General features: G+C 42.2%; 1 protein-coding gene across 1 annotated transcript; it reads right to left on the bottom strand.

Annotated features, from left to right (window-relative positions):
* Positions 1–20794: 20794 nt before the first annotated feature.
* Positions 20795–24884, bottom strand: LOC142943436 (uncharacterized). The gene is made up of 6 exons (XM_076084951.1): positions 24577–24884; positions 24130–24229; positions 23875–23990; positions 23550–23791; positions 23026–23114; positions 20795–22345 (listed from the first exon to the last, which is right to left on the bottom strand). The coding sequence occupies exons 1-6, from the start codon at positions 24764–24766 to the stop codon at positions 21076–21078; spliced, it is 2007 nt and encodes a 668-aa protein (XP_075941066.1). The 5' UTR covers positions 24767–24884; the 3' UTR covers positions 20795–21075.
* Between the last annotated feature and the right edge of the window lie 2616 nt (positions 24885–27500).

The following is a 27500-nucleotide window of genomic DNA, read 5'->3' as shown; positions in this document are numbered from 1 at the left end:
TGTATGAATACTCTGTTACAGTAAACATACTAATACCACTCTGTATGAATACTCTGTTATAGTAAAAAAAATACTAATACCACTCAGTATGAATACTCTGTTACAGTAAACATACTAATACCACTCAGTATGAATACTCTGTTACAGTAAACATACTAATACCACTCTGTATGAATACTCTGTTATAGTAAAAAAAATACTAATACCACTCAGTATGAATACTCTGTTACAGTAAACATACTAATACCACTCAGTATGAATACTCTGTTACAGTAAAAATACCAATACCACTCAGTATGAATACTCTGTTACAGTAAAAAAAATACTAATACCACTCAGTATGAATACTCTGTTACAGTAAACATACTAATACCACTCAGTATGAATACTCTGTTACAGTAAAAATACTAATACCACTCAGTATGAATACTCTGTTACAGTAAACATACTAATACCACTCAGTATGAATACTCTGTTACAGTAAAAAAAATACTAATACCACTCAGTATGAATACTCTGTTACAGTAAACATACTAATACCACTCAGTATGAATACTCTGTTACAGTAAAAAAAATACTAATACCACTCAGTATGAATACTCTGTTACAGTAAACATACTAATACCACTCAGTATGAATACTCTGTTACAGTAAAAAAAATACTAATACCACTCAGTATGAATACTCTGTTACAGTAAACATACTAATACCACTCAGTATAAATACTCTGTTACAGTAAACATACTAATACCACTCAGTATGAATACTCTGTTACAGTAAAAATACTAATACCACTCAGTATGAATACTCTGTTACAGTAAACATACTAATACCACTCAGTATGAATACTCTGTTACAGTAAAAAAAATACTAATACCACTCAGTATGAATACTCTGTTACAGTAAACATACTAATACCACTCTGTATGAATACTCTGTTACAGTAAAAATACTAATACCACTCAGTATGAATACTCTGTTACAGTAAACATACTAATACCACTCAGTATGAATACTCTGTTACAGTAAACATACTAATACCACTCTGTATGAATAATATTGTCAAAATATTTGGCTAAAAAGCTGGCTGGTGTTGGCAGCAGCAGTTATATTATTGTTAGGAGCAGCCGTAATATTCGGATCAGTCACAGTTACAGTAGGAATAGTAGATTTGGTGTTTTGATGAATTATTAGGGCATCACTGAACAATAGGTGTTGCTGCTGCGAGGGTATAACTGGGTCGTTCTTGGGCTTTCAAGGTGTTAACCTAAAACTCAAGTCATGATATTACTCCAACAAGGCCGCACTAGAAGCTCAAATCCTCTGTGATCAGCAGAGATCACTTCTGAAACTCCAGGTTTCATGGCCTGACATTTGCTGTCTGATGATCGAGGAGTCCTCTATGAGAACCGGGACCTGAAACCTACCTTCTGAAACGTGTCATCAACACTCAACTCTATGGTTTTCCTCATTGCGAGCATCAACCGCCTTCTAGCCAAGGCTCCAAGCAGCTGCTTGCACCACCAAGGTTTAGAACAAGGTCTCTTCAGACTTCATGTCCCTGACTCCATCCTGCACACAATCTGACCAGCAGTCGATGAAACATCTGCTCCGTGTTGGATGGAAAGACAATTCTTGAGATCTTATTGTTATTGTTGGTTTTGCAAAATGCAAATAGCTCCCAGTTCTGTTTGTTTTCCACATTTTCTAGACACGCCTACTTCAACAATACGTATTGTGACAGGACAGCAGGGTCCAGCAGTCTGGGGAGAAACAGGACACGAACACAGCTTCAACAGAAAACAAGGTGTGTCTCCTTTAAGATCCTTAAATACATTTGTGTGTATTTCTAGTTGAGTAAATAATTATCTGATCGTCAACAAACCTATTGTGAGTGAATGATTTGTCCTTTTTTATTCTAAAACCCACTTTAGATAAGGTAATCAACTAATGTTCACTGTATGTTAACTGATGAATACAAATTCTGATACAGTTGCGTAGTACTGATCCAGGACCAGTGTCCCCTTGCTAACATTTTTAAGTAAAGTAACTTGAGGCAAGGGATCTGCAGCATATTGTATCAGTGCACAGTTATATCAACTGAAAGGGTCATATTTCAACAACCATTTCTCCTGTAGCAGTAGTCTACAGAGGCTGAAAGTTTAAAATTCAATATAAAGAATTCAGGTGAAGTTTTTTTTAATATGATAGTAAAATGTTTGGTGGGTATTACTTCATTGTAACCTGAGCCAACAATGTGTCGTCAGTGCAGATCCGTACTGCGACTGAAATAAAAAGTTATATGTTATAAAAGGTTTAGATAAAGTAAAGCAGTCAACGACTCAGACGGGAGCTGGTCGAGGGGAAGAAAGAGAGCAGAAAATAGTCCAAACAGCAGATGATGTTACACGGTTGAGGACGTTCAACCGTGTAACATCATCGTTTTGTAATGAGGTATTCTTCACTCACTCACTGGCTATTCTCCCCCTCCTCCCCCTCCTCCCCCTCCTCTCTCCTCTCTCTCCTCTCTCTCCTCTCTCCTCCCCCTCCTCTCTCCTCTCTCCTCTCTCTCCTCTCTCTCCTCTCTCCTCTCTCTCCTCTCTCTCCTCTCCTCTCTCTCCTCTCTCTCCTCTTCTCTCTCTCCTCTCTCTCCTCTCTCCCCTCTCTCCTCTCTCTCCTCTCTCTCCTCTCTCTCCTCTCCTCTCTCTCCTCTCTCTCCTCTTCTCTCTCTCCTCTCTCTCCTCTCTCTCCTCTTCTCTCTCTCCTCTCTCTCCTCTCTCCCCTCTCTCCCCTCTCTCCTCTCTCTCCTCTCTCTCCTCTCTCTCCTCTCCCTCCTCTCTCTGCTCTCATCCTGTCAGTGCTGCTCTCAGTCAGCTCTCTGACATTCCTACTTTTATGGGGGGTCTATCTTTCCTTTTGATGCTGTCCTCTGATAGCAAAAGGGTCTTCTGTCCTCCTCTAAGTGGGTAAGACAGAAAAAGGGTCTTATTTTGGGTAACTAAAAGGGTCTTATTTTAGGTAACTAAAAGGGTCTTATTTTGGGTAACTAAAAGGGTCTTATTTTGGCCATCTCTGAGGGGGTAAGAGGTCTATCCCATTCTCTAGTTGGGGTGGGGAGAAGCCCCAATCTCACTGTTTTTCTGCTGCTTTTTCTGCTGATCTAAGGCTGGCACCTCCTTCATCATGAGTCCTCCTCTCTCTAGAGCTGACACAGAATGTAACTGGTGGTAACTGGTTTGATCCTGCTAGAACCAGAAGCACTGTAAGGCTCTAGTGACTATTTTAAACAAAGTGTCTAACTCTAAACAGTTTATATGTTCAATCACAGCGATCATAAAATGAAACAATTCACATTATGATGGTTATAAAAAGTGTAAACATGCTATATGTTGTGCTGGTTATACTTTGAAATCAAAAGGGTTACAGGTTATAATAGCTATACTTTATGCTTTCAGACTTTACTACAATCTTTCTACACTCAGCTGCATTAAATGCTAATTACCAAAAGTAAGCGAGCTAACATGCTAAAGTAAGATCATGGACATGACAAACATCGGCGTGAAATCACTTTTATTTGCATTTTACAACTTTAACATTTTGCTAAATTCTCTCTTTTGCTGACATACCAACATTGAGATGAAAAACATGTAATATTTAGCCTAGCTTAGCACGTAGATACAGAGCAGGTGGAAACCCCTGGCTAACATTTGGCTACAATCAGTTATTCTTAAAAAAAAAAGTCCTCAGTTCATGTGATGCTTCAAAGCAGCTCGTCAGCACATTGTTCCCAGTTTATTTCACAACATGTAAGAAAGAGCTCGCTTTTATCTGTAGGACTCATGAATCTATAGTACAAACTGCATACAGTCAAAAGTGGTAAATAAATAATCACAATCAAATTCAGCAAATTAGCATGTGAAGCAGCTCTGGTGCTGACATTCACAGATTCATCCGTCCATTAAACTGGATGCTTGACAGGATTCAAATGACCCGTGAGCTAAAACTGCAGCGTATTCAAATCAGACATGTGACCCAGAACACCTGTGTGTTCTCTCAGTCTTCATGTGTCCTTTCAAGGCAGCTGTTGTTTATATATTGTTGATAAAAGACAAAGAAAATGTAGAAAAACACATGAAATGTTCAGAAATAGAGCCGTGGTTGCTTAAAGTGACGGCAGCCAACAGAACATGTAGGTGTCCTCAATCACCTTTAAAGACTCATCTGTGTTTATTATCTACAACCATTTACATAAGTTACTACGAGCAACCACGGACGCATTCGGCTGAGAGTCACCAGGTAACACGGTCACTCGTTAAACTGAAACACATGTTGCTCTGAAACAGTCGTGATTCTGTGAATTCTTTAGAACTTGAGTGGATTCTGACAGTCGAACATGAAACAACCAAACATTTTGATGCTGCTAACGGTTTTAATTCAATGTTTAAAGCTTGTTAACTCGTCGTGATGTCAGTGTTGTGTTAACAGCCTGGTAGTTTTCCTGCTCTGTGCAGGAACAGCAGAGGTAACACCAGACTGCTGGGGAACGAGCACCAGACTATAATCAGAATTAAATAACTCTTACATTGAAGGAACCCTGTTGAAAAGTACATCACACCGGTAATCAGGGCGCTCAAGGACCTCAACGTCAGAGCTCCCATTATGGCCATTATCATGAAGAAAGCCCTCTGCTTTGATTGGTCAACCCGCACCCTGTCCCCACCCACTTCCCCCGGCCCTGGACGAATCAGAACACGGAGAACAGAAAAGCTGCAGAAAGATATGCCAAATATAGAGAAGACCAATAACGAGAAGTTTAAATTGACGATGAACCAAGGAAACTTTGATATGATATATTGACCGAATGCTGCAAAGCAAATCGCCCAAACGCACCAAATGCTGATGTTCCTGATCTTGACCCCGCCCGCCTGTCTCAGCCCCAGGTAGGTGACGGGGTGAACCACAGCCAGGTAGCGCTCAGCACAGGTGAGGAGGTGGAACAGAGTGTGTCCACACGAGATGCTGAAGGTGATCTGCTCCCCCACTACCTTTATCAACGTTTGATTTGTGTAGATACCATAACAGACCAACGGAGCCCCCAAGACACCGATCAGCTCCAGGGCGACCATGTGGAAGGTGAAGATGTCGGAGTGGCTCGTCATCGCGGTAACAGAGCGTTGTTTCCTCCAGCGCTGGAAGCCCATGTGCAGGACGAGGATGAAGAGGAGGAGGAGGAGGAAGTAGGCGACGAAGATGGACGAGAAGATGAAAATGTCGTTACGGCAATCGGCGAGTGGGAGATGGAGGGAGGAGTTGAGGGAGGAATTAACCGACATGTCTATTTGTGTGGACGGAGAAGAGAGAGAAAGAATGACATCGTCAAAATAAGAGTCAGAAAATATTTGTGAGACAATATTTAGCTTGAACATGAAGCCTTCATGAATACAATGCACTCAAAGTGAGAACCCTTTGCAGCTTCATCACATCACTAACTTCCTCTCTGACTGTCGACATCCGATCTCATCTATTATTTTACAAATCTAAATTAATAAACTCAGTGAAAACGTCATTAGAGAACACCCACCTTGTAGGAGTTCTTGTCGTCCTTTGGCGTGTCCGAAATCAATGACAGCCTTTCATTGATATCTGGTCCACTTATGTGTGAGTGAGTGAGTGAGTGTTTGTGTGTGTGTGTGTGTGTGTGTGTGTATGTGTGTGTGTGTATTGTTTTTTGCATATCACCAAACAAATTGCTTTTGTTTGACAGCAGGCAAATTTTCTTAATGGTGGAAGTCTTCCACAAGCGCAGCGTCAGTTCTTACTGGTACAGATTCAGTGTTTGGCTCAAGGGCACTGCAGCAGGGCAGCTGTTTGTAGCATCTCAAATCACGAGGATACACAGCCACTAAAAGTGTTTTATCTCATCTCAGATTAATATGATTATCATGATGATCTTCTTTACATATGATAAGCCAACTGACAGATTGTAGGGGTTCACTGGTGCACAATATAACTTCAGATATTGTGCTGAAGTCATCTCAATTTGATGTTTTCTTCAGAATCAAAGTAATTCAGATGATTTAGTCTTTTTCATGGTTGCAGTTGTTGGGACTTCACCATGTGGTTGTAACAAAGGGATTTGAGAGTTGGGCCTACATCGGCCTACTGGGTAGTCAACAGCCTGATTTGAGTTAAGATCACACCAAACCCAGTGAGACGTTAAGTCTCACCTACGAGTGATTTTGGGTCCAAACTCTGCTGTCCCTGAGAGTATTAAACTCTGCTTCACCTCCAGCTTTGTGCAATCCCACACTATTTAATTCGCATGAAAGGTTATGGCTTTTGAAGAAAACCCTCGGTAATAGTCTTAACTTCGCTGGACGAACAATAGACTGCCTGTTTTTTTTTTGGATCCTGAAGAAGAGAACGGATCAATTCTATGCCCCATTCTCTACCCATTCATTTAGATATTTTGCCGGTTGTAAGGACGAGAATTCCCTTAAAGTCGGGGTCCGGAGCTTCAAGCTGCGCGGCGATAAATCCACCGTATGGCAGCGGGGATTAATCGGAAGTTAACCAAGAAACTCGAAGAACCACATCGACCGCTACGAAGTCTTCTCAGAGTAAGAGGCTTGGTGTCTGGGCAGAGAGAGTTAGGTCATAGTTTGTTTATTACCTTGTATTGTTTTGTTTAAGATTATTGTATTGTTATAACGTGTTCTTGTGTATGTTTACGGACCGCAGAGTTCCGTTAGTGCTGTTTAGAAATGACTGTGTATTCTATACTGCTGCAATAGTGTTGTGTTAGATCAGTCACAGCGAGTGAAGTTGGTAATTGTGACTTTATCAGTTGAAAGACCAGTGCCGCGGCTGGCCGAATCTAAGTTCGCCAGTTGGGTTTCTGTGTGATAAAGTAACCAGAGTCTGGTCCCCACAAACAACACCAATGAAGAAACAACCCCAGCTAAAGCACATAGACTCGCGTCCAAACTGTGTCAGATTGCACAAGGATCGATGGCAGCGTGACCTCGATGGCACTACCAAGAATACAGAGTAGTTCAAATTTCACGTGTGACAACGGCTGTGCAAGCCAACCTGCACACTGCCACATTTCCACCAGCCTGTGCAAGAAGAGAGCAATCCGAAGTAGGGCGCTTAGACCAGCTCTAGCTCTTACTCCTTAAGGCCTTTATACGGCGGGGGTATCTAATTATTTCAAATCAAAACTGTTCGTACGAGAAGTGATGCGAATTCGCATAAGATCCAACACTTGTTGAATTAAAGATTTGAATAGATTTCCGGGATGGGACAGTTTGAGGTCCTTCTCGGGATGCTAGTGCCGCAACTGAGGAGACAGAGGACCAACTAGTGGGATCCTACACACTGTATGTGTGTGTGTGTGTGTCTGTATGTGTGTATGTGTGTGTGTGTGTGTGTGTGTGTGTCTGTGTGTGTGTCTGTATGTGTGTGTGTGTGTGTCTGTATGTGTGTCTGTATGTGTGTGTGTGTGTGTATGTGTGTGTCTGTGTGTGTGTCTGTATGTGTTTGTGTGTCTGTATGTGTGTGTGTGTGTGTCTGTATGTGTGTCTGTATGTGTGTGTGTGTGTGTATGTGTGTGTCTGTGTGTGTGTCTGTATGTGTGTGTGTGTGTGTGTGTGTGTCTGTGTGTGGATTGTGTTTTGCATATCACAAAACAAATTGCTTTTGTTTGACAGCAGGCAAATTTTCTTGATGGCTGACGTCTTCCACAAGAGCAGCGTCAGTTCTTACTGGTACAGATTCAGTGTTTGGCTCAAGGGCACTGCAGCAGGGCAGCTGTTTGTAGCATCTCAAATCACGAGTCATTTTAAATATCATCAGTTTGTCGTCTGTGCTGCATGAACTGTGGCGAGATCGTTCAACAGAAACAGAAACACAGTAAACTCTGATTACATGTATTCCTTTATTTAAATACAGTCACGTTATCGCTATACATTATATCATTATGCTACGTTATAGTTAAATAAAGTACATATTATACTACAGCTTCACTGATTAGTGCAAACAACATCATTATTTTTAACTTTCCTAAACAGAAAAAGAAATTTTCTAAATATAAATAGAGTTCTTAGAAGACCAGTTTACAACCATTTACTTTGATGCCAACAACGTAGCAATCAGTGCATGAAGATCAACGTCTGACCAGATTCAAGTTACTTCCAAACTAAGAAGCAAGTGTATTCAGATGAAACCCTGTCACAGAGCCACACCTGTCTGTGTTTTAATCACAGCTGGGACTCACGTCTCGGTCCAGATTTCCCACCAGAAGAAAAAATATCTGCAAATATGTAGTCGTCCAAGACCATCTGAAAATTAGTGGGTCTGCTTTATGTTCAGGATCACACACATTATTGAACATACACTTTTAACTTGGCTTTTACATTCAATTGTATCCCATATGTCTCATTATTTCAGGCGTTTTCATGGCTCTCAATCCACTACTGCGATCATCAGCTATTTTATTAGTACACTACTTTTTTATGAAGCAGTACCTTTTATAAAACTACAGGCATTCCCATCAGACTTGGTTGTACTTTTTGTTCGGTACAAATCAGAAAATATTAGCATGCTAACACGCTAAATTGCGCTGGTGTTATATTTTTGGTCTCTTACTATTTACTTAAAACATAAATGACAGTATTGTTCCTAATCAGTGCAACGACATACGTTTTTATGCAGATGACACCATGTTGTATGGTTCCACTCCAGACTAGTCAGTGCCATTCTCTCTTCTCTTGTGGCTCTCACCATCCTGTTATTGAAACTTTAAATGATACCCCATATGATGCTTGATAAAACATAGGAATACCTTCAAGATTCTAATTCAACATATAACCATATTTTAAACAGCTGCTATATGCGATACTCTCACATGTAATCCATCCTCCTCCTGATTCACTGTTTCATTTGCAGCATTGTTATTTTCCTGCCCGCTGTAGAAACAGCAGAGATGACATCAAATTGCTGGGCAGACTGAACCACATCGTTGACATCAGCACCACACAAACCTCGGTATTCACATGTGAATGGTATATCACATTGCTCAACAGATTCCCCCCAAACCTTAACAACAACACTCCCATCATAGCCAGGATGGTGTGGAAAGCCGTGCGCTTTGATTGGTCAACCAGCTCCCTTTTCCCACCCACTTTCCCCGGCCTTGGGCGCATGAGAGCGCAGAGAACCCAGACGCTGCAAAAAAAGAGGACAACTAAGAAGAAGCCGACAACGCAGGAATAAAAGATCAGGCTGAACTCATGGCTGGTTAAACTCGTTGCAGTCACACATCCAAAGCACAGCGGCCAAACACACCCAATGCTGATGTTCCTGATCCTGGCCCCGCCCACCTGTCTCAGCCCCAGGTAGGTGACGGGGTGAACCACAGCCAGGTAGCGCTCAGCACAGATGAGGAGGTTAAACATTCCCTGTCCGAGGGAGTTGACGGTCCAGATGTAAGCCCCTGTCAACTGCATCTCTCTGAGACCGATGTAGTCGCCCCAAAAGAAGGTAGCGAACCCAACGAATTCATTCAGCTGCATGGCAATGGAGTGATAGGTGAACATGTCAGAGTGACTTGTTGCAGCCATGGCAGCTGAGCCCTGCTTCTTATATTGTTGATAGCCCAGGTAGATGATGCGGATGAGGAGAGGGAGGATGAGGAGGTACGGGAAGGAGGTCGCAGAGAAGACATAGATGCTCATTTTGGACCTGAAACATTTGCTCATGGGAGAATGGAAGGTGGAGTTGGAGGGGAGGGGAAGAGGAAGAAGAGGGAGATATTGAAGGAAGAGGAGTTGACTGACATGTTTAAATACATGGAAGTCTGAAGAGGCGAAGGGAGAGGAAGAGAGAACAAAACATGTCTCGTCAAAAGAGGAAAATTCAAATATCATGGAGACGGTTACATTGTTTTTGTTAATGACAAAATTCACTTGAAATAATGGGTTCTCCAAGTAAGACTAATTTAATTAATACAATATAAAAACATGTAAAAAGACAAAATATGCATTTAAATGTGTGAGAACCTTGAATCACAAGTGTATAATACCTTTGCAGCAAAGAAATTATAAACGATATCAATAAAAACATGAAAACCCTGGAAATGAAGTTTAACACAAAGATTTAGTTTATAAAGTATCATCAGTTTCCTCTACAGTTAAAACACATAAATAACTAAGTATCTGACTAACTCAATGTTTAACTCGCCCGTTTCTAAAGAACAGCTCAGCAGAGCTTCTCCTGCGTCTGCAAACTCTCTCACTGCAATCTGATCCAAATACATCTTAACGAGGTGCGTTAAAAACAGCTGAGAGGGGGACTGTGTTTTTCATGCAAATCAGATTTAATGATATATTCTTTACGGTACATTACAAAACAGGCAAATGTATTATTCACATGATTGTGTCACTGGGAGGTGAGGTCCCAGGACAGCAGCACTATTTGAATATCATCAGTTTGTCGTCTGTGCTGCATGAACTGTAGAGAGATCGTTCAACACGAACACAATCAAACACAAACACAGTGAATTATTATATTTATTCATTTAAATACAAAATGTAATACATCATCGGTAACACTTTATAACAACTACACGCTATGAAGCATTAGTTAATATGAGTAAACACTTAATTCATCATTTATAAAGTATTGTTACTTTAACACTCATTAATTCAATTCTTTATAAGGCATAGATAGTCCTCACTAGTTGAGGTCACACAAAACACTTAATAAATGCTTTATAAGGCATAGATAATAGATGAATTGCAGTATTATTACACGTTTATAAAGCATATATTAACATAGTCCCTAACCATTAGTGCATATCTAAATCATTATATATATAAATGTATGAATAATGTACATCTAAATAAGTTATTAATCATTTTATTATTAATCAAGAATACATAATAACCACTGACAATCAATTTGGTTTTAAAAGTAAACATAGCACAGACTTATGCATATACACACTGAAGGAAGTTGTTAGTAAGTACAGGAGACATAACTACACAATATTTATGTGTTTCCTGGATGCATCTAAAGCTTTTGATCAAATTAATCATTCTAAATTGTTTGTCAAACTACAAGAGCGAGGGGTCCCTCCATACTTGACTAGGATTTTGAGCTTTTGGTATTCACATCGAACCATGCGAGCTAGATGGGGTAAGAGTGTATCTGCACCCTTCCTAGTGACCAATGGCGTCCGACAAGGTGGAATACTGTCACCTGCTCTTTTTAATCTATATATGGATGATCTTTCGAAAAAACTAAGAGTGTAAGACAGGATGTATGGTGGGGGAAAGTCTTGTTAACCATCTGATGTACGCTGATGACTTAGTGGTCCTGTCTCCTTATAGCACTGGTTTACAGCAGTTGCTCAGAGTCTGCTCACGGTATGGCGTGCAGTATGACATCAAATTCAACTCTAAAAAGAGTGTTTTTGTATGCTCAAGCTAATATGCTGGCACGTAAATTTCATATGTGTACAGATGACGTTAAAACAGCTCTCCTCAGAGCCGTGCAGCTACAGTAAAGCCAAAATGAAGAAGATTCAGGTGGCATCTAATGATGCTTTTAGAATCTTGCTCAAGCTTCCAAGATGGACAAGTGCTCGTCATATGTTTCTGAGTCGGAATGTTCCGCCTTCCATCCTGTGTTGAGGAACTTTATCAACAAATTTAAATGACTCAGAAAATGTAATTATAATAAAAGCCTTCACTGATCCAACACAGAGTGACACAAGATATTCTTCTTGTTTCTGGAAACATTGGAACAAATGTCTGTATGTTTTTAACGAGTGACTTTTTTAACTGCAATGATCACACTTGTGTCTTGGTGTCCTCGTATTGTATTGTATTTTATATATTGTTGTATTTGTTTTTGATACTATATGGACTCATGAGTCTGAAATAAAAGTTGATTTACTAACACTTTATAAATTATGTTATTAATCATCTACAACTCTTTAATAATTGGTTTGTAATATATATAATATTTAATTTAGAAATGTGGAATCCATAATTTATAAAGTATGAAAACACAATCATCAAACACATAACAGACGAGCTTATTAATGAAGAATAAAACATTTATAACTGTTGTTATGAACGTTTTACTAATGAGTGTTAATGTAGGAACAATGCTTTATAAAGGATGAATGAAGCGTTTACTCATACTTAACTAATCCTTCATAGCGTCTAGTTATTATAAAGTGTTACCGAAAGTTTCAATGAATGAATGTTCCTGTATTCAAATGAAGTGATAAAGGTGACAACATTTACTCCCAATTATGAACGTGTGTGTTTAGGTTGTGTCATCTAGACAGGCGGTAATGATATAGTGATGCAGAATAAATGGTTTCATGATTTTGCGTTGCCTGCCTCTTAACTGAAGCCACCATGCTCGGATGTTTGCGCTCTGATCTCACTGCAGAGCAACAACGAGGAAAATACATTTACCTATCGCCATCCACCCGCAGAAACTCTCATCAGTTCTGCAACATGCAAAGAAGCCGTGCTCTCACTTGTTCCTATGTTACACACAAACACGCTCATAAACACACTCATAACATGCATGCATTAATATGTGTGTGAGCCAGACAGCAGTGAGTCAGTGAGGTTGGAGACGCTGGAGAAGGACGATCACAAACTGCTCAGGTGAGTGTTTAACAATATCAGAAGACGTTCTCTTTAATTTAGACTTCTTTCTTTTACCTGAACAAATTCACACTATTATCATTATTGTTGATGTTATTATTATTACATTTTATCTTATCATGTGTACTGCAGTTGGGTCGCCAAAGTGTTTACATCCATTTCGGATAAATGCTTAAATTGATACCGTGTACATCTCACACTGTTGCTGCTAACATATATTTTTATTCTTTAATAACGTTTTCATTAAGTTCATCAATTCAGATTTGTAAAATAACATTTCAAAATAATTTTAGAATCCCTTTACAGCATGTGAGATTAGGAGTGTACTCAGGTATCTTTCAGTTGGATGTTTGACTTTGTGTCCTGGATGCCCTCCGAGTGTAGGAACTCAAACAGTGCAGGAAGAAGTATCCAACAGTGAGACATTGTAGAGTAATGTCATGTCATGTTGTTGCATTCATTGGATGAGATCGGATGTCGACAGTCAGAAAGGAAGTTAGTGATGTGATGAAGCTGCAAAGGGTTCTCACTTTGAGTGCATTGTATTCATGAAGGCTTCATGTTCAAGCTAAATATTGTCTCACATATTTATTCTGAATCTTATTTTGACGATGTCTCTCTTCTCCGTTCACACAAATAGACATGTCGGTCAACTCCTCCCTGAACTCCTCCCTGAACTCCTCCCTCCCACTCGCCGATTGCCGTAACGACATTGTCATCTCCTTTTTTGTCTTCGTCGCCTACTTCCTCCTCCTCCTCCTCTTCATCCTCGTCCTGCACATGGGCTTCCAGCGCTGGAGGAAACAACGCTCTGTTACCGCGATGACGAGCCACTCCGACATCTTCACCTTCCACATGGTCGCCCTGGAGCTGATCGGTGTTTTGGGGCCTCCGTTGGTGTTTTATGGCATCTACACAAATCAAACGTTGATACAGGTAGTGGGGGAGCAGATCACCTTCAGCATCTGGTCCGGACAGACTCTGTTCCACCTCCTCACCTGTGCTGAGCGCTACCTGGCTGTGGTTCACCCCGTCACCTACCTGGGGCTGAGACAGGCGGGCGGGGTCAAGATCAGGAACATCAGCATTGGGTGCGTTTGGGCGATTTGCTTTGCAGCATTCGGTCAATATATCATATCAAAGTTTCCTTGGTTCACCATCATCTTAAACCTCTCGTTATTGGTCTTCTCTTTATTTGTCGTGTCGTTCTGCAGCTTTTCTGTTCTCCGTGTTCTGATTCGTCCAGGGCCGGGGGAAGTGGGTGGGGACAGGGTGCAGGTTGACCAATCAAAGCAGAGGGCTTTCTTCATGATAATGGCCATAATGGGAGCTCTGACGTTGAGGTCCTTGAGCGCCCTGATTACCGGTGTGGTGTACATTTCATCAGTGTATATTCAATGTGAGAGTTATTTAATTGTGATTATAGTCTGGTTCTCGTTCCCCAGCAGTCTGGTGTTACCTCTGCTGTTCCTGCACAGAGCAGGAAAACTACCAGGCTGTTAACACAACACTGACATCACGACCGTTTCAGAGCAACAGGTGTTTCAGTTTAACGAGTGACCGTGTTACCTGGTGACTCTCAGCCGAATGCGTCCGTGGTTGCTCGTAGTAACTTATGTAAATGGTTGTAGATAATAAACACAGATGAGTCTTTAAAGGTGATTGAGGACACCTACATGTTCTGTTGGCTGCCGTCACTTTAAGCAACCACGGCTCTATTTCTGAACATTTCGTGTGTTCTTCTTTCACATTTTCTTTGTCTTTTATCAACAATATATAAACAACAGCTGCCTTGAAAGGACACATGAAGACTGAGAGAACACACAGGTGTTCTGGGTCACATGTCTGATTTGAATACGCAGCAGTTTTAGCTCACGGGTCATTTGAATCCTGTCAAGCATCCAGTTTAATGGACGGATGAATCTGTGAATGTCAGCACCAGAGCTGCTTCACATGCTAATTTGCTGAATTTGATTGTGATTATTTATTTACCACTTTTGACTGTATGCAGTTTCTACTATAGATTCATGAATCCTTTCTTACAAAAAAAGTGCTAATAAGCTGCTGAAAAGCATCAAATGGACTGAGGATGTTTTTTTGTGCAGATTTTAACCCAATGTTAGCGAGTGGTTTCCACCTGCTCTGTATCTACGTGCTAAGCTAGGCTAAATAAGGCACATGTTTTTCATCTAAGTGCTGGTATGTCAGAAAAAAGAAAATTTCACAAAATGTTAAAGTTGTAAAATGCAAATAAAAGTGATATCACGCTGTTGTTTTCTAATGTTTACCATGTCCGTTATCTTAGTTTAGCATGTTAGCTCGCTAACTTTTGGTAATTAGCATTAAATGTAGCTGAGGCTGATGTTGATGAGTTTTGAAGGTATTTGGTCACAAACCAAAGCATTTGAATAATACAACTAGCATTCATTGGCTAGGAACGATACGTTTTTGTTCAGTTTGTAAAGTTCACCTTTGATTAGCTCGTGGCGCTAGATAAAAGGTCAGAGTCTTTGGGATTTTATTTTTTTGGGGAGCTGAAAATTTTCATCCATAGAGCCAAGACGCTAGCTCGGCTAATGGCTGATAGTACTGAGGACTTTTTGTTAGAATAGCTGATTTTAGCCAAATGTTAGCCAGGGGTTTCCACCTGTTCTTAGTCTACGTGCTAAGCTAGGCTAAATGTTACATGTTTTGCATCTCAATGTTGGTCAATGTTGGTCAGCAAAAGAGCAAATTTTGCAAAATGTTAAAGTTGTAAAATGCAAATAAAAGTGATTTCACGCCGATGTTTGTCACGTCCATTATTTCACTTTAGCATGTTAGCTCGCTTACTTTTGGTAATTAGCATTTAATGCAGCTGATGCTGATAACTTTTGAAGATATTTGGTCATAAATTAAACCATTGGAATAATACAATTAGCGTTCATTGGCTAGGAACAATACATGTACAGTTTGTAAAGTTTATCTTTGAGTGGCTGGTGGCGACAGATAAAAGGTCAGAGTCTTTGGGATTTTATTTTTTGGGGGATCTGCAAATTGCCATCCATAGCACCACGACGCTAGCTCGGCTAATGGCTGATAGTTACTTTCATAAACTATTTCACATTAGCGAGCACATTTTTAAGGGTTAGGGTTAGACTGAGAGACAACAGTTAAAAAACACTTGAGACACTTTTTTCACCACTTGAACCAAATGGTTGTTTTAGCCTTTAAGCTCTGGTTTGGTCTCCACCAACGCCTGAGAAAAGTCTCTGGTGAACAGTTTATCACAGCTTGTTTGATGAGAACGGTTGATGAGAGCTGCGAGACTCAAATACAAGTTGTGGGCCATAAAACCAAAACTATGAGCTGAACGTTTTCTGAGAATTTGACAATATTGAAATTAGGCATCTAATAACCAAGACTGCCCTCATAGTTACAGATGCTGCCAGACTGAGAAGCCTTTTATGGTTCAGGAGCTCAGGTTTATGACTTGTCTTTTGTTTAACTTTTTTGATTGGTGGATTTTTGTTCATGGCTCATCTCTGAAGCTTTAAATAAACTGTGAATTGTGATTATATTCCGTTTTGTGGTGTTTTCTTGGGAGTGAGAAAAGTGGAGAGTAGACCGGTGACTTAACAAGTGACCTTAGAAAACATACCAGCTCACTAGCAGTGCTGCTGCTCCCTGGAAGAATCACGTGAGAGGAAAATTTGCATACATTGATTCACGGGCTTGAGTCGAGTAAATTAGTTGTAAAACATGCAAAACGCCTGCTGCCTCCATCCGTCACTCTGACACATGAACATCATCAATAACCCACAGCCAGACACGAGTATTACATAATATATTTTGACCAGGATCCAGTCAGTTAGTTTGGAAACGCAGGAGGAGGACGATCTCAGTCAAACACCGGTGACCAGGTGGGTGTTCGTTGATAACTTCAAAGAGTAGCATACGACATTCAGAGCATTAGTGAAGCAGCAAGTTACTATTGCTACATTATATACTAGATTGTTTTATAAAATAAAATATAAAAAGCTCTGTTCACTGTAGTTTGTATCGTTAGCACGGTTAGCACTGTTTGCTGCTAACCACCAACTCAGATGTCGCCATGTTGACAATAGTAAATTCTCAAAATTCGTATTTTTCAGCTTTTAATGAATTCCAGTTCATATTTTTAGCTTTGCTGAAATGGCTCTTGGGATTGCAATGTCGGTCTACCACTTTGGTCCGGACTGGAATATCTCAACAACTCTATTGGATGGATTGCCATGAAATTGCGTACGAACATTCATGGTCCCCAAAGGACGAATCCTACCGATTTGTGGTATTTCTTGTTAAGGTTGACATCTTTGTTCTTTAGTGAAATGTCTCAACAACCGTTGGATGGATTGTTGCCAAATTTGTTAGAGATGTTCTTGTTTCCCTCAGAATAGTTCGTAAGAACTTTGGTTGCCCAAATTCATCGCAAGGGTCCAACAATCAAAGGATGTTAGTGGCGTTGCCCAACAGATGATCTCTAATTAATGCCGTTGCCAAAGGAGGAGTTGTGTCACTGGTTTTGTTTGAATGCAACCTTTCAGAAGTTGTTTTACAGCACAGTCCCTTTTCTTTCTTCTCCTCAGGCTTCCACATACAGTAGATATGTCGGTCAACTCCTCTTCCGCCTCCAACTCCTCCCTCGATTCAGTGCCTTTTGATTGCTTCGAATCCACAGTTGCTGTCTTGATCGGCTCCGCCTTCACAATCACCAGAGTCGCCCTCCTGCTGCCGATCTCCATCCTCGTCCTGTATCTGGGCCGCCAACGCTCGTCCTCTACGACGAGCGACTCCGACGTCTTCGTCTACCACATGGCTGCCGCCGAGCTGATCTGGTGCTTGGGGTCTGCCTCCTACTATTGCGGCTCCTTCACCGGTCTCCCAGAGATGAAGGACATGGGGTACTTGCTTCAAGCCACGACTTACTACGGAGAGGGCCTCTTCCAAGTCCTCACCTGTGTGGAGCGATACCTGGCTGTCGTTCACCCCGTCACCTACCTGGGGCTGAGAAAGGGGCCGGGGGTCAGGATCAGAAACATCAGCATTGGATGTGTTTGGCTGCTGTGTGTTGGATGGAACTGTGTAGCAGCTCTGCTCATTCCTTCTTTAACTTACCTCTCATTGCTCTTCCTCTTGCCCGTAAATACACTTATCGTATCTTTCTGCAGCCTTTCTATTCTCCGTGTTCTGATTCGTCCGGGGCCAGGGGAAGTGGGCGGGAACAAGGGGCGAGTCGACCAGTCAAAGCAGAGGGCTTCCCACACGGTCATGGCCATAACAGGCGTGCTGTGGTTTTGGTTCGTCGGGCTCCTTGTTATCGTTGCTCTAGAGGCCCCGCAGCTGCTGAGCCCCGAGGTCCACTGTGTGCTAAAAGCTTCTATGCTCTGGTTTTATCTGCCCAGCAGTTTGGCGTTGCCTCTGATGTATCTACACAGGGCGGGAAAACTATCATGTTGCTCTTCTAAAAGTGCCTAAAGACAAGAAGAAAGTCAATTTGAGAGTATGTTGGACTCCATGGACAGTTTGTCATGTCACATTACAGCGGGTTGTGGTCGTGTGAGATTGCTTTGATTAGAAACAAGAAATTCTGATTCTTATGTATCAATTCCAGATTTGTTGTGATTATTGTTTCCAAAACAACTCAAACATTGGGATGCAAGTTGAATCCTTTATGTGTAAATTAAAATGATTTGTATAAAGCTACGCTGATTCAACAATAACGTGAGCTGTAATCCACTGGGATTGTCTTGTTGATTTGATTAGTCACAGTGGAGATGTGCTGTGGTGTTGAAGTGGTTGCTAGGATTGTGAGGGCATTGGAAAGTAGTTGACTGTATTTGTAAAGGTATGGTCCACCTGGGTCGGTGCTAGTGAGTATAGTTTTTGGTTGCTAGTAGGGCTGCAGTTGAGACTTATTTCATTATTTATTATTCTTCAGATTAGTTCTGCCATTGTTTTGTTTTTAAAATGCCAGAAAGTGGTAAAAAAAATGTCCGTTACAACTTCCCACGGTCCGAGGTAAAATCTTCAAATGTCTCGTTTTGTCCGACCAACACACCAAAACCCAAAGATATTCAGTTTGATGTCATTTATTACTAAAGATAGCATCACATCCTCACGTTTAAGAAGCTTTCTTTGCTTTAAAAAAATACAGAAATTATTATTTCATTGTTATATTAGTCTACGATTTATTTTCTGTCGATTAAACGATTAATCGACTAATCGTTACAGTTTTAGTTGATTTGGAGTTTTACTTGTTTGCATCAGTCACAGAGGTAGTAATAAGTATCGTATCAGTATCAGTACTCATAGAGTGATCTGATTAGCGTCTATGCATTACAGCCACTTTCAAAGGTTTCCCTGTGCACATACACTACATCTCCCAGAATGCATTGAAGCAGAAGTCGGATCAATTTGCGGCTCTAGTTGCCCTCCGTCTTGGCCAAGATGAGCGACAGCTTCAGCTATGAACAGAACACGTAGAGAATGTGGAAGACGATGTAGAAGACAAACGTTATCCCGTCCTGCCTCCAAACTAAAGACTAAAATAACACAACACGTTCAATCACGCAGACGGGAACGAGAAGATTTGAATACACACCAGTCTTTGTTTATATGCATCATCTGAATCCTGTCAAATATATATATGAACATATTAATGTACTTTATGTTTACATTGTTACATTTGGTTCAATAAATAAACAGCTGTACAAAGTGCATTGAATTGTTGTTTATTGATAAACACCATATTGCTACACTCTTTGACAAATAACAAACAATACTCTATGAATACATTGTCATCATCTTTCTGTTTGATGAAATGGATCTGATACTTATTCTAATTACAGTTTGCTTTTTGGAGCTTTTTTAAACGTATTTGTGTGTCATGCATAACTGATGATATTCAAATAGTGCTGCTGTCCTGGGACCTCACCTCCCAGTGACGCAATCATGTGAAAAATATATTTGCCTGTTGTAATGTACCGTAAAGAAATCATTAAACATGATTTGCATAAAAACAATTGACACCAGTCCTGCTCTCACCAGTTCATAGAACACCATCATCACAGATTATTCATTGTATTAATATTAGTGCTGGGCAAGTTGTTAACGCGTTATTTTTGCGTTAACGCATTCATTAATTAACGCCGACAATTATTTTATTGCGCGTTAACGCATTTTTAAATTTTTTTATTTTTTTTATTTTTATTGAAAGACAAGAGACAATAAATAGACATAACAAGAGGATGACAAGAACAGTGGGATAAAAGCCAGCAAACATCCTATAGTCAGTTGGAGATATGATGTCCCTTCAGGGTTGCCGTAGAGAAAAGGCGACTTCCGCTTCTGGTCGAGGGGGGGAGGGGCAGAAATAAAGAGAGAAGCTGCACCAGCTGTTGCTCTCCCTGGAGACTACTGGACATCACTGCGGTAAAGTCAGCAGACACTTACATGTTAGTGCACCTATATGCTGACATTCACGGTAAACGCATTCAAACGGCACAAATCGGGAGCGAGCGAAGGACTTTGAAAGTTAGCGGAAAGATTAACGTGAGACAACATACGGTTTCTTCAGCCGAACATCCGGTTTTCAGAATAAGATGCCAACAAAGTATGAATTATATTCACATTCAGTATAAAACATGCTACCTGCATCTCGTGAACCAAATGTTATTGCCCTTTTGTTCATATAGCAGTACTTTTAAAATAAAAGTGCGCAATACACTACTTTTGAATTCATTATTGAACTTTGCCATAGCAATCAGATTAATCGCAAAAAATTCATGCGATTAATCACGATTAAATATTTTGATCGTTGCCCAGCACTAATTTATAAATGTAAACTGTTGGTTTGAAAAAGATGAATCATTTGACTCCAGTAGAAGCTGAGAACTCTGGTCGTCTCAAACACAATAAAACCCTCACAAGTAAGTTTATCACAACATGTGACCAACAAGCAGAACATCAGTCTGTTTGTGGAGCAGCCGTCAGGTAACGGTAGTGATGTCATACGGTAGTGATGTCATACGGAAATGATGAAATCATCATTTGTCCAAAACTCAATAAGACGCGGAACAATGTAAACATGAACATGAGCCTTTTATTTCCCGTCGTTGTGAACATGCTGTGGTTTAGTACAACCTCACCGAGCTGACTGGAGTACTTCAGTACTACTTACTACTTCTAAATCAAACACACTACAGTTCACGTCACCATCTGACAACCTCAAAACTGAGATTGTACAGATGTTCACAGCGTTACAAGCAACTTTACACAAAAAAAACCGATTCATATAAATAAGAAATAAACAAATATTCACAGTATCACAGAATGTAAAAATGAATTCGGTCGGTTGTCAGTGTCACGTTGCCGCTTCGCCCGCCGGGTGGCTCTTCATGTGGGTCTTCAGACAGTGGCTCTGGGTGAAGGCCTTGTCACAGAGCAAACACTTGTAGGGTCTCTCCCCGTTGTGGGTCCTCATGTGGACCGTCAGGTACGACTTCCGGGCGCACGCTTTACCGCAGATCCCGCAGACGAACGGCTTGAGGCCCGAGTGGATCGTCACGTGGTTGTCCAGGTTGATCTTGCGTTTGAAGGACCAGCCGCAGTCGGGGCAGCGGTACGGTGTCTCCCCCGTGTGGACCCGCATGTGGATCGTCAGGGGCCCCTTGGTGGTGAACCCCCGGCCGCACTCGCCACAGTGGTACGGCTTCTCGTCGCTGTGCGTCCTCAGGTGGATCTGCAGCTGCTTGCTCGTCAGGAACATCTTGCAGCAGACGTCGCAGAGGTGCGAGCGCTCTCGGTCCGCGTGGATCTTCTCGTGCTGCCTCAGCGTGCCGGGCAGCTTGAAACGCCGCCCGCAGATCTGACAGCTGTGGGGTCTCTCCCCGGAGTGGGTCATCTTGTGGCGGGTCAGGGACCTGTAGTCGCTGAGAGATTTGCCGCACACGCCGCAGAGGTGCGTCTTCTTGGCGGCACAAGTCCCGCGGCGAGCGTTAAACTGTTCCTTCAGCGCGAGCGCTTTGCGGCGAGCGCGACGTTTGTTCGGTTTGCCCGCCTCGCGGGGTTTCCGGTGATCCTCCGAGGACACCTTCGATGCGTCGCGGCAAACGTCACACTCGTACGGTTTCTCCACGCGCTCGCCGAGGCCACCGAGAACACCGAGGAAAGACTCCCCGCACGAGTGACAGTCATCGGTTCGGTGGCGGCTCTGAAGGTGATCCCTCAGCGCGTCGCCGGACTCGGAGAGCTCTCCGCACGCCCCGCAGAGGCGTCCCGGGTCGTCCGCGTGACTCCAGGCGTGTTTGACGAACGCCACCTCCGATCCGTGCGGCGCTCCGCAGACTCTGCAGGACAGAACGTCTCTGCTCTCGGTCTTCTGTTTCCTCGACGTCTCCGACTGCAGCTCGGAGTCGATTTCTTTCGGCTCGCCGTCGCTCTCCTCTGGTTTCCGATCGTCTTCTTCTCTTTCTTCTTCCTTTTCAACGCCACCGTGTCCTGTACTCTCGGCTCGCTCTGATGTCCCACCTTCATCATCATCATCAGCAGCTTCCTCTGTTTCCATGTCTTGATGTTGTGATGTTGAGCCGATGGACACTTCTTCTCCGCGACCTTCGACCTCCTGAACAGGGCTGCCGAAGGAACAAGGAGCAAAGATTAAGAAGTGAGGAGTTTAAAGTCTGACTGAGAAAATGTCGGGAATACTCCTTATTTTAGCCAGGTTAGGTCCTAACGCGTCATCACGCAACAGTTCGTATACCTTTAGAAAAGTTACTCCTCAATTTTCGTGCGGTTTCTTACTGAAGTCCAGCAACACGTGTCGACTACATGCTCTTTACATGCAAACATTATTTTCAAAATAAAGTTCCTTCTTCACATGAAACTCAGTTAGATTTAGAAAACGATGGAGAAACACTTCATGGACTGTGGTTGTTATGTTCAGGTCATGTTAGTCACCATCAATGTTTGACGTGTTTTCTTCTCTTAACTACTCGCAAAAAAATAGTCGACTGCTTTTTGCACCCAAATACAACGATTTACTATCATCAAAAATGTCTCGAATAAACGATCAGCAGCGATCTGATTGGACGAAAACCCAGCAGATGTTTGACTGCAGGAATAAATGGAGGCACTTCCACTGCTTTCAATACGCATTATTAACGTCGACACTTGTTATGCAGCGACTGATGCTGGAAATGTTTTTTTATTCACGTTAAGGAAAAAACTAAATTCAGGCTTCAGGCGACACCGATGGTTGAAAACCCGTCGTGTCGCTCAGCGTGTTTCATTCTTTACCGTCACGTTTCTTTACCTCGTCTGAAGTCTGACTTCATCACTCGTCTGCAGAGACTCGTCAGCGGCGTTCGTCTGTGGAGGATTCGTCTCTTCTTCCTTTTTTGTCTAGAATTGAAATAAAAGTGAAGCGAACTTTTCAAACATTCCAACTCAAGAAGATGAATCTGTTTCTTCACCGTCTGAACCCCAAAAAAAGCATGTTTTCATTAAACAAATCACCAAAACTACACCGTTCATCTCAGCCAGAATCTGTAAAAAAACAACATTATCGTCAGGTTTTCCTCTTTCCAACGGTCCCTGAACACATCATGTGTGACGAACACTTTAGTCAGAAAAAGCAGCCGAAACGAAGCTTAAAAACATGATATTTCATCAAAAACATTTTATTCTTCATGTTCTCATTTAAAATCTCTCCTCTAATAAAGCGTTCACTTTAACCAGATTGTGTAAAAACTAGTGCTGGGCAACGATTACAATTTTTAATCGCAATTAAATGGCATGAGGAGCAGAAGGAACGTTGTGGTTCCGAGGGTTCTATACCTTGAGTCGGATGTAGAGCGTGGACTTCCCTCCCGTGCAGCCGACGTTCCGCTGGATCTCCTCCGCCGTCAGCGTCTTCACCCTCAGAGGCTTCAACCGTCGTCTCGTGTCCGACGTCAAGACGTCGAAGCGTCCGTCGTCTCCGGACAGCTGAGGGAAGCTGGACCTGAGCAGGTCCACGAAGTCCGCCTCCTCCAGGCCTCGAGGACACCTCAGCCTCAGCATCGGACATTTCTTCAGAACTGAGGGAGGAGAGAGAGACGAGGACGTGAGGACACTTTGAAACGGTGTGAAACCGTCGACCAGGAAACGCTTTTAGTCGTACCGTTGTTTGAGAGCACGTCGGTCCGAGAGTCCTCCAGGATCCGGATCCTGAGGTCCACGTGGTTCTGTGTCTCACTGATCTGAGGTCTGCCAGGCTTCCTCTTCTTATGCTGACATCTATATATATATATATATATTATATATTATATATTAATACATTATACTACATTGTTGATCATTTCTCTGCCGATATTACAAAAGGTAAGACATAAATAAATGTGTTTTCTTTGTGGAGATAAAGTGAACATGAAGGAACCTTGATGGAGTTTCCTCTGCTGAGTCCTTTAGCTTCTCTGGTTGCTCTTCATCTTCCTCGTCTTCCTCAACAGGCCCGAGGCTCCTGCTGCGCCGCACATCTGGACAGAAGTTTATATTTGTGGGTTGTTACCCACATATATATATATATATATATATATATATAATATATATATATATATATATATAATATATATATATATATATATATATATAATATATATATATATATATATATAATATATATATATAATATATATAAATATATATATAATATATATAAATATATATAAATATATATATATATATATATATATATATATATATATATATATATATATATATATATATATTATATATATATATATATATATATATTATATATATATGTGTGTCATCTGATCTTAAATATTTAATGTCTAACTATCTCGGTGGAGTTCGGACCAACCTGCCGCGCTGAGCGCGAGCTGCTCCTGCAGGACCTCCAGCTGCTTCTGCTGCCGGTGGATCTCGTCTCTGAAGCCCGACGCCTCGTCCTCGTATCCGGACACGATTCTGTCCACGACCGTGAGGATCTCCCGCGAGGCCGCGGCGAGTCTCCGCGTCACGATCCCTCTCAGAGTCTCCGCTTTAGACATTCTAGTCTGAAACCGGAAACGCGTTTTTCTAATTCAAACTATAACCACGATGTGATGATCTGATGGAGGGACTTCTTCGGGCCTGGCACTATTGTTTACTGGTTTAAAGCCGTTTCCGGTTTTTGGTGCGTGCATAAATGTCGTCCGAGTAGAAACCAAGACCTGAGCCACGTGTTCCCTCTTCCTCTTCTGTGATGGAGATTAAATAATTAAATGTGGATAAAAAATGATATAACAATCAGGAATACAAGTCACAACTAAGGAAGACTAGTTTAGAAAAGGGTGTAAAACAAAGAGTTTATTTTGAAGAATATCTGAAATTAGCCATAAAAGTATAATTTGTGTGTATGTGTCTTTCTTAAGTTATTCAAATCCTAAAATGTCTGGAAACAATACTGACATCAGGAGCTGTGGCCAGTGGTGGAAGAAGTACTATTTGTATCCTACTATGTGCAGTACTGCTCGATATCATGTTTTATTTTAGTTTCCATGAGGCTCTGGCGATAGATTTACTTCTTGTATTCAATCTGTGCTGCTGTCCTTTATTTTTTCTATTTTAGTCTCACCTGAATTCTATTTACTATAACTTATTTTACACATAATAACCGTTATTCTATTGCTCATATGTGTTTATACTTTAATTAGTAATCAGGATTGATAAAGTTCCGTCTCTTCTTATTGCAGTAATTATTGCAATAACAGGCAATAACCACACGGGGGAGACAGAGCAGCGTGTTGTTAAAGACACACGTTTATCACTGCAGAGAGAAAGAACAAACCAACAGCATCGTGTTTACTCCAGGTCATAAAATCACGAATAAGACTTAACATGAGTTGTTTGTTAGACATGCAACGTTTCACAACAACATGAACTGCACCATATATATTCTGTATATTTAACTACATCAGGTGACTTCTTGGTCAAATATAAATACAATGCTCAAGAAAAGGCTTTTTTGAATTGTCAAAAAAAATCTTTTGCATCGATTCAGTGATTTAAAATCAGGCTACAAAGGTCTGAACCAATCTGACACTTCACCTCATCTTCATCAACATTCAACACTCCTCCTCTTCCTCGTCTCTCCTCCCCTCCACCTTCTCTCTCGCTATCTTCACCGGCATGCTGGACTTCCTGGGCTTCTTCTTTGGCAAAGGGTCACCCGACTCCCACCGCCGCTGCTGCCGATTGGTCGGCGGGTTGGCGGCGCGAGCCTCTTCTCGTTTTCCCTCCGCAACGTTGTGGTCACGTGACGCGGGTCGGCTGTCGCAGCTCGCCATTAAGACGGAGACGGGGGCGTGGCCGAGGAGGGGAGCAGGTGCAGAGTGGTTGGTGTGAAGGTGATGACGATGTTCGGGAACAACCAGGGAGACGAGAGACGGAGGTGAGCCCAGTGAGGATGGAGGAAGAGGAGGAGGAGGAGTCTGGGTGTGCAGGTCAGAGCCGTCACTCGAGGTGCAGTTCTGGTTGGTGTCCTGGTTCAGAGTCCGGTGTAGAGGGTGAGGAGAAGGGGAGTCGGCATGTCTGGGGTTTGTATACCCGTTTGTCAGTGTGTGTGCGTCCTCGTCCTGTTGCCAAATTGTGTCACCGATATCTTTTTCCTTGCACGTACGTGCGTGAGTGTCGTGCACGTCTCTGCGTATTTGGGTATCAGCGTGCAGGGTTATGTGGGCGTGCGCGTCTCTGCCGGCGCCGGTGTGCAGCCGCGGGTTCGGGTTGGCGCTGTGTCGGTTTCGGCTGCGCAGCGAGCTGAAGACCATGGTGCAGCCCGCCACCGTGCAGCGGTGTTTGATCTTCAAGTGGACGGCGTTGTAGTGGATCTTCAGCGTTCCTGCAACAAAGACGGGAGATGGTGGTCTTGTTGAGTTGATGTGTTCTGTTCCTGGACTACCAGGAAGAGCTAATCCAGCCCAGACATGCACCATGACAGCCAACAGCTGAGCTTTCCTTCTAAACACCATTAGGGTCTCGTTTCTCTAGAGTAAACATTCTTTTGTTTACATCTGAAGACCAGTAAAGGACCTTGAATTGAGCCATTTAGGACCCCAAGACAAATTAAGAGGACCTCAAATTGAACTTTGTGGAACACCAAGAACAAGGTTAGCAGAGGACCTCGGATTGATCTCTATGGAACTTCAAGACCCCAAATAAGTATCTAAAACTGAACCTTGGGGACTTGCCTTCACTCTAAGTGCTGGATGTGAAGCAGACTTGGAGAAACCACGACATTCCTACCTTTGTCATAGAAGCTTTTCCCACAAACGCCACAGCAGACCCTCCCCTTTCGACCTCCTGCGGGCGAAAGAGAAGGGAGGGAGCAGAGGGAAGAGGGGAGAGGACAGAGGGAGGAAGGTGAGGGTGGGAGAGGAGGATGGAGGGAGGAAGAAAAGGAGGAGTTGGGAAGAGGACAGAGGAAGGAGGAGGAGAAGGATGGGAGGGGCTTGAAAGGGAAGGAAGAGGAGCCGTGGTACTTCTGGGGAATCTTCGGGGGAGAGGAGGAAGAGGAGGAAGTGGGCTGATGGAATGAGGAAGAAGTAGGAATAAGTGGAGAGCTTAAGGAAGGAGGGAATGAGGAGGTGTTCTCCTGTTTGGCCATGGCCCGGTGAAGGTCGAGCTCCTGGTCGTTGAGGAACCGGGGTTCCTGATGCCACACGGAACGGGTCGTGTTTGGCTTGTCAGGGTCTGCTTTGATTTTTAAACCCAGTTCAACTTTAGACTGCAGCAAAACAGGATCGT

Source organism: Anarhichas minor, unplaced genomic scaffold (genome assembly GCF_050575085.1).
Source record: "Anarhichas minor isolate MPS153535 unplaced genomic scaffold, ASM5057508v1 ptg000137l, whole genome shotgun sequence".
Classification (NCBI taxonomy): Eukaryota; Metazoa; Chordata; class Actinopteri; order Perciformes; family Anarhichadidae; genus Anarhichas; species Anarhichas minor.
The sequence above is the reverse complement of the archived record's forward strand: the minus strand, read 5'-3'. Positions and strand labels throughout refer to the sequence as shown.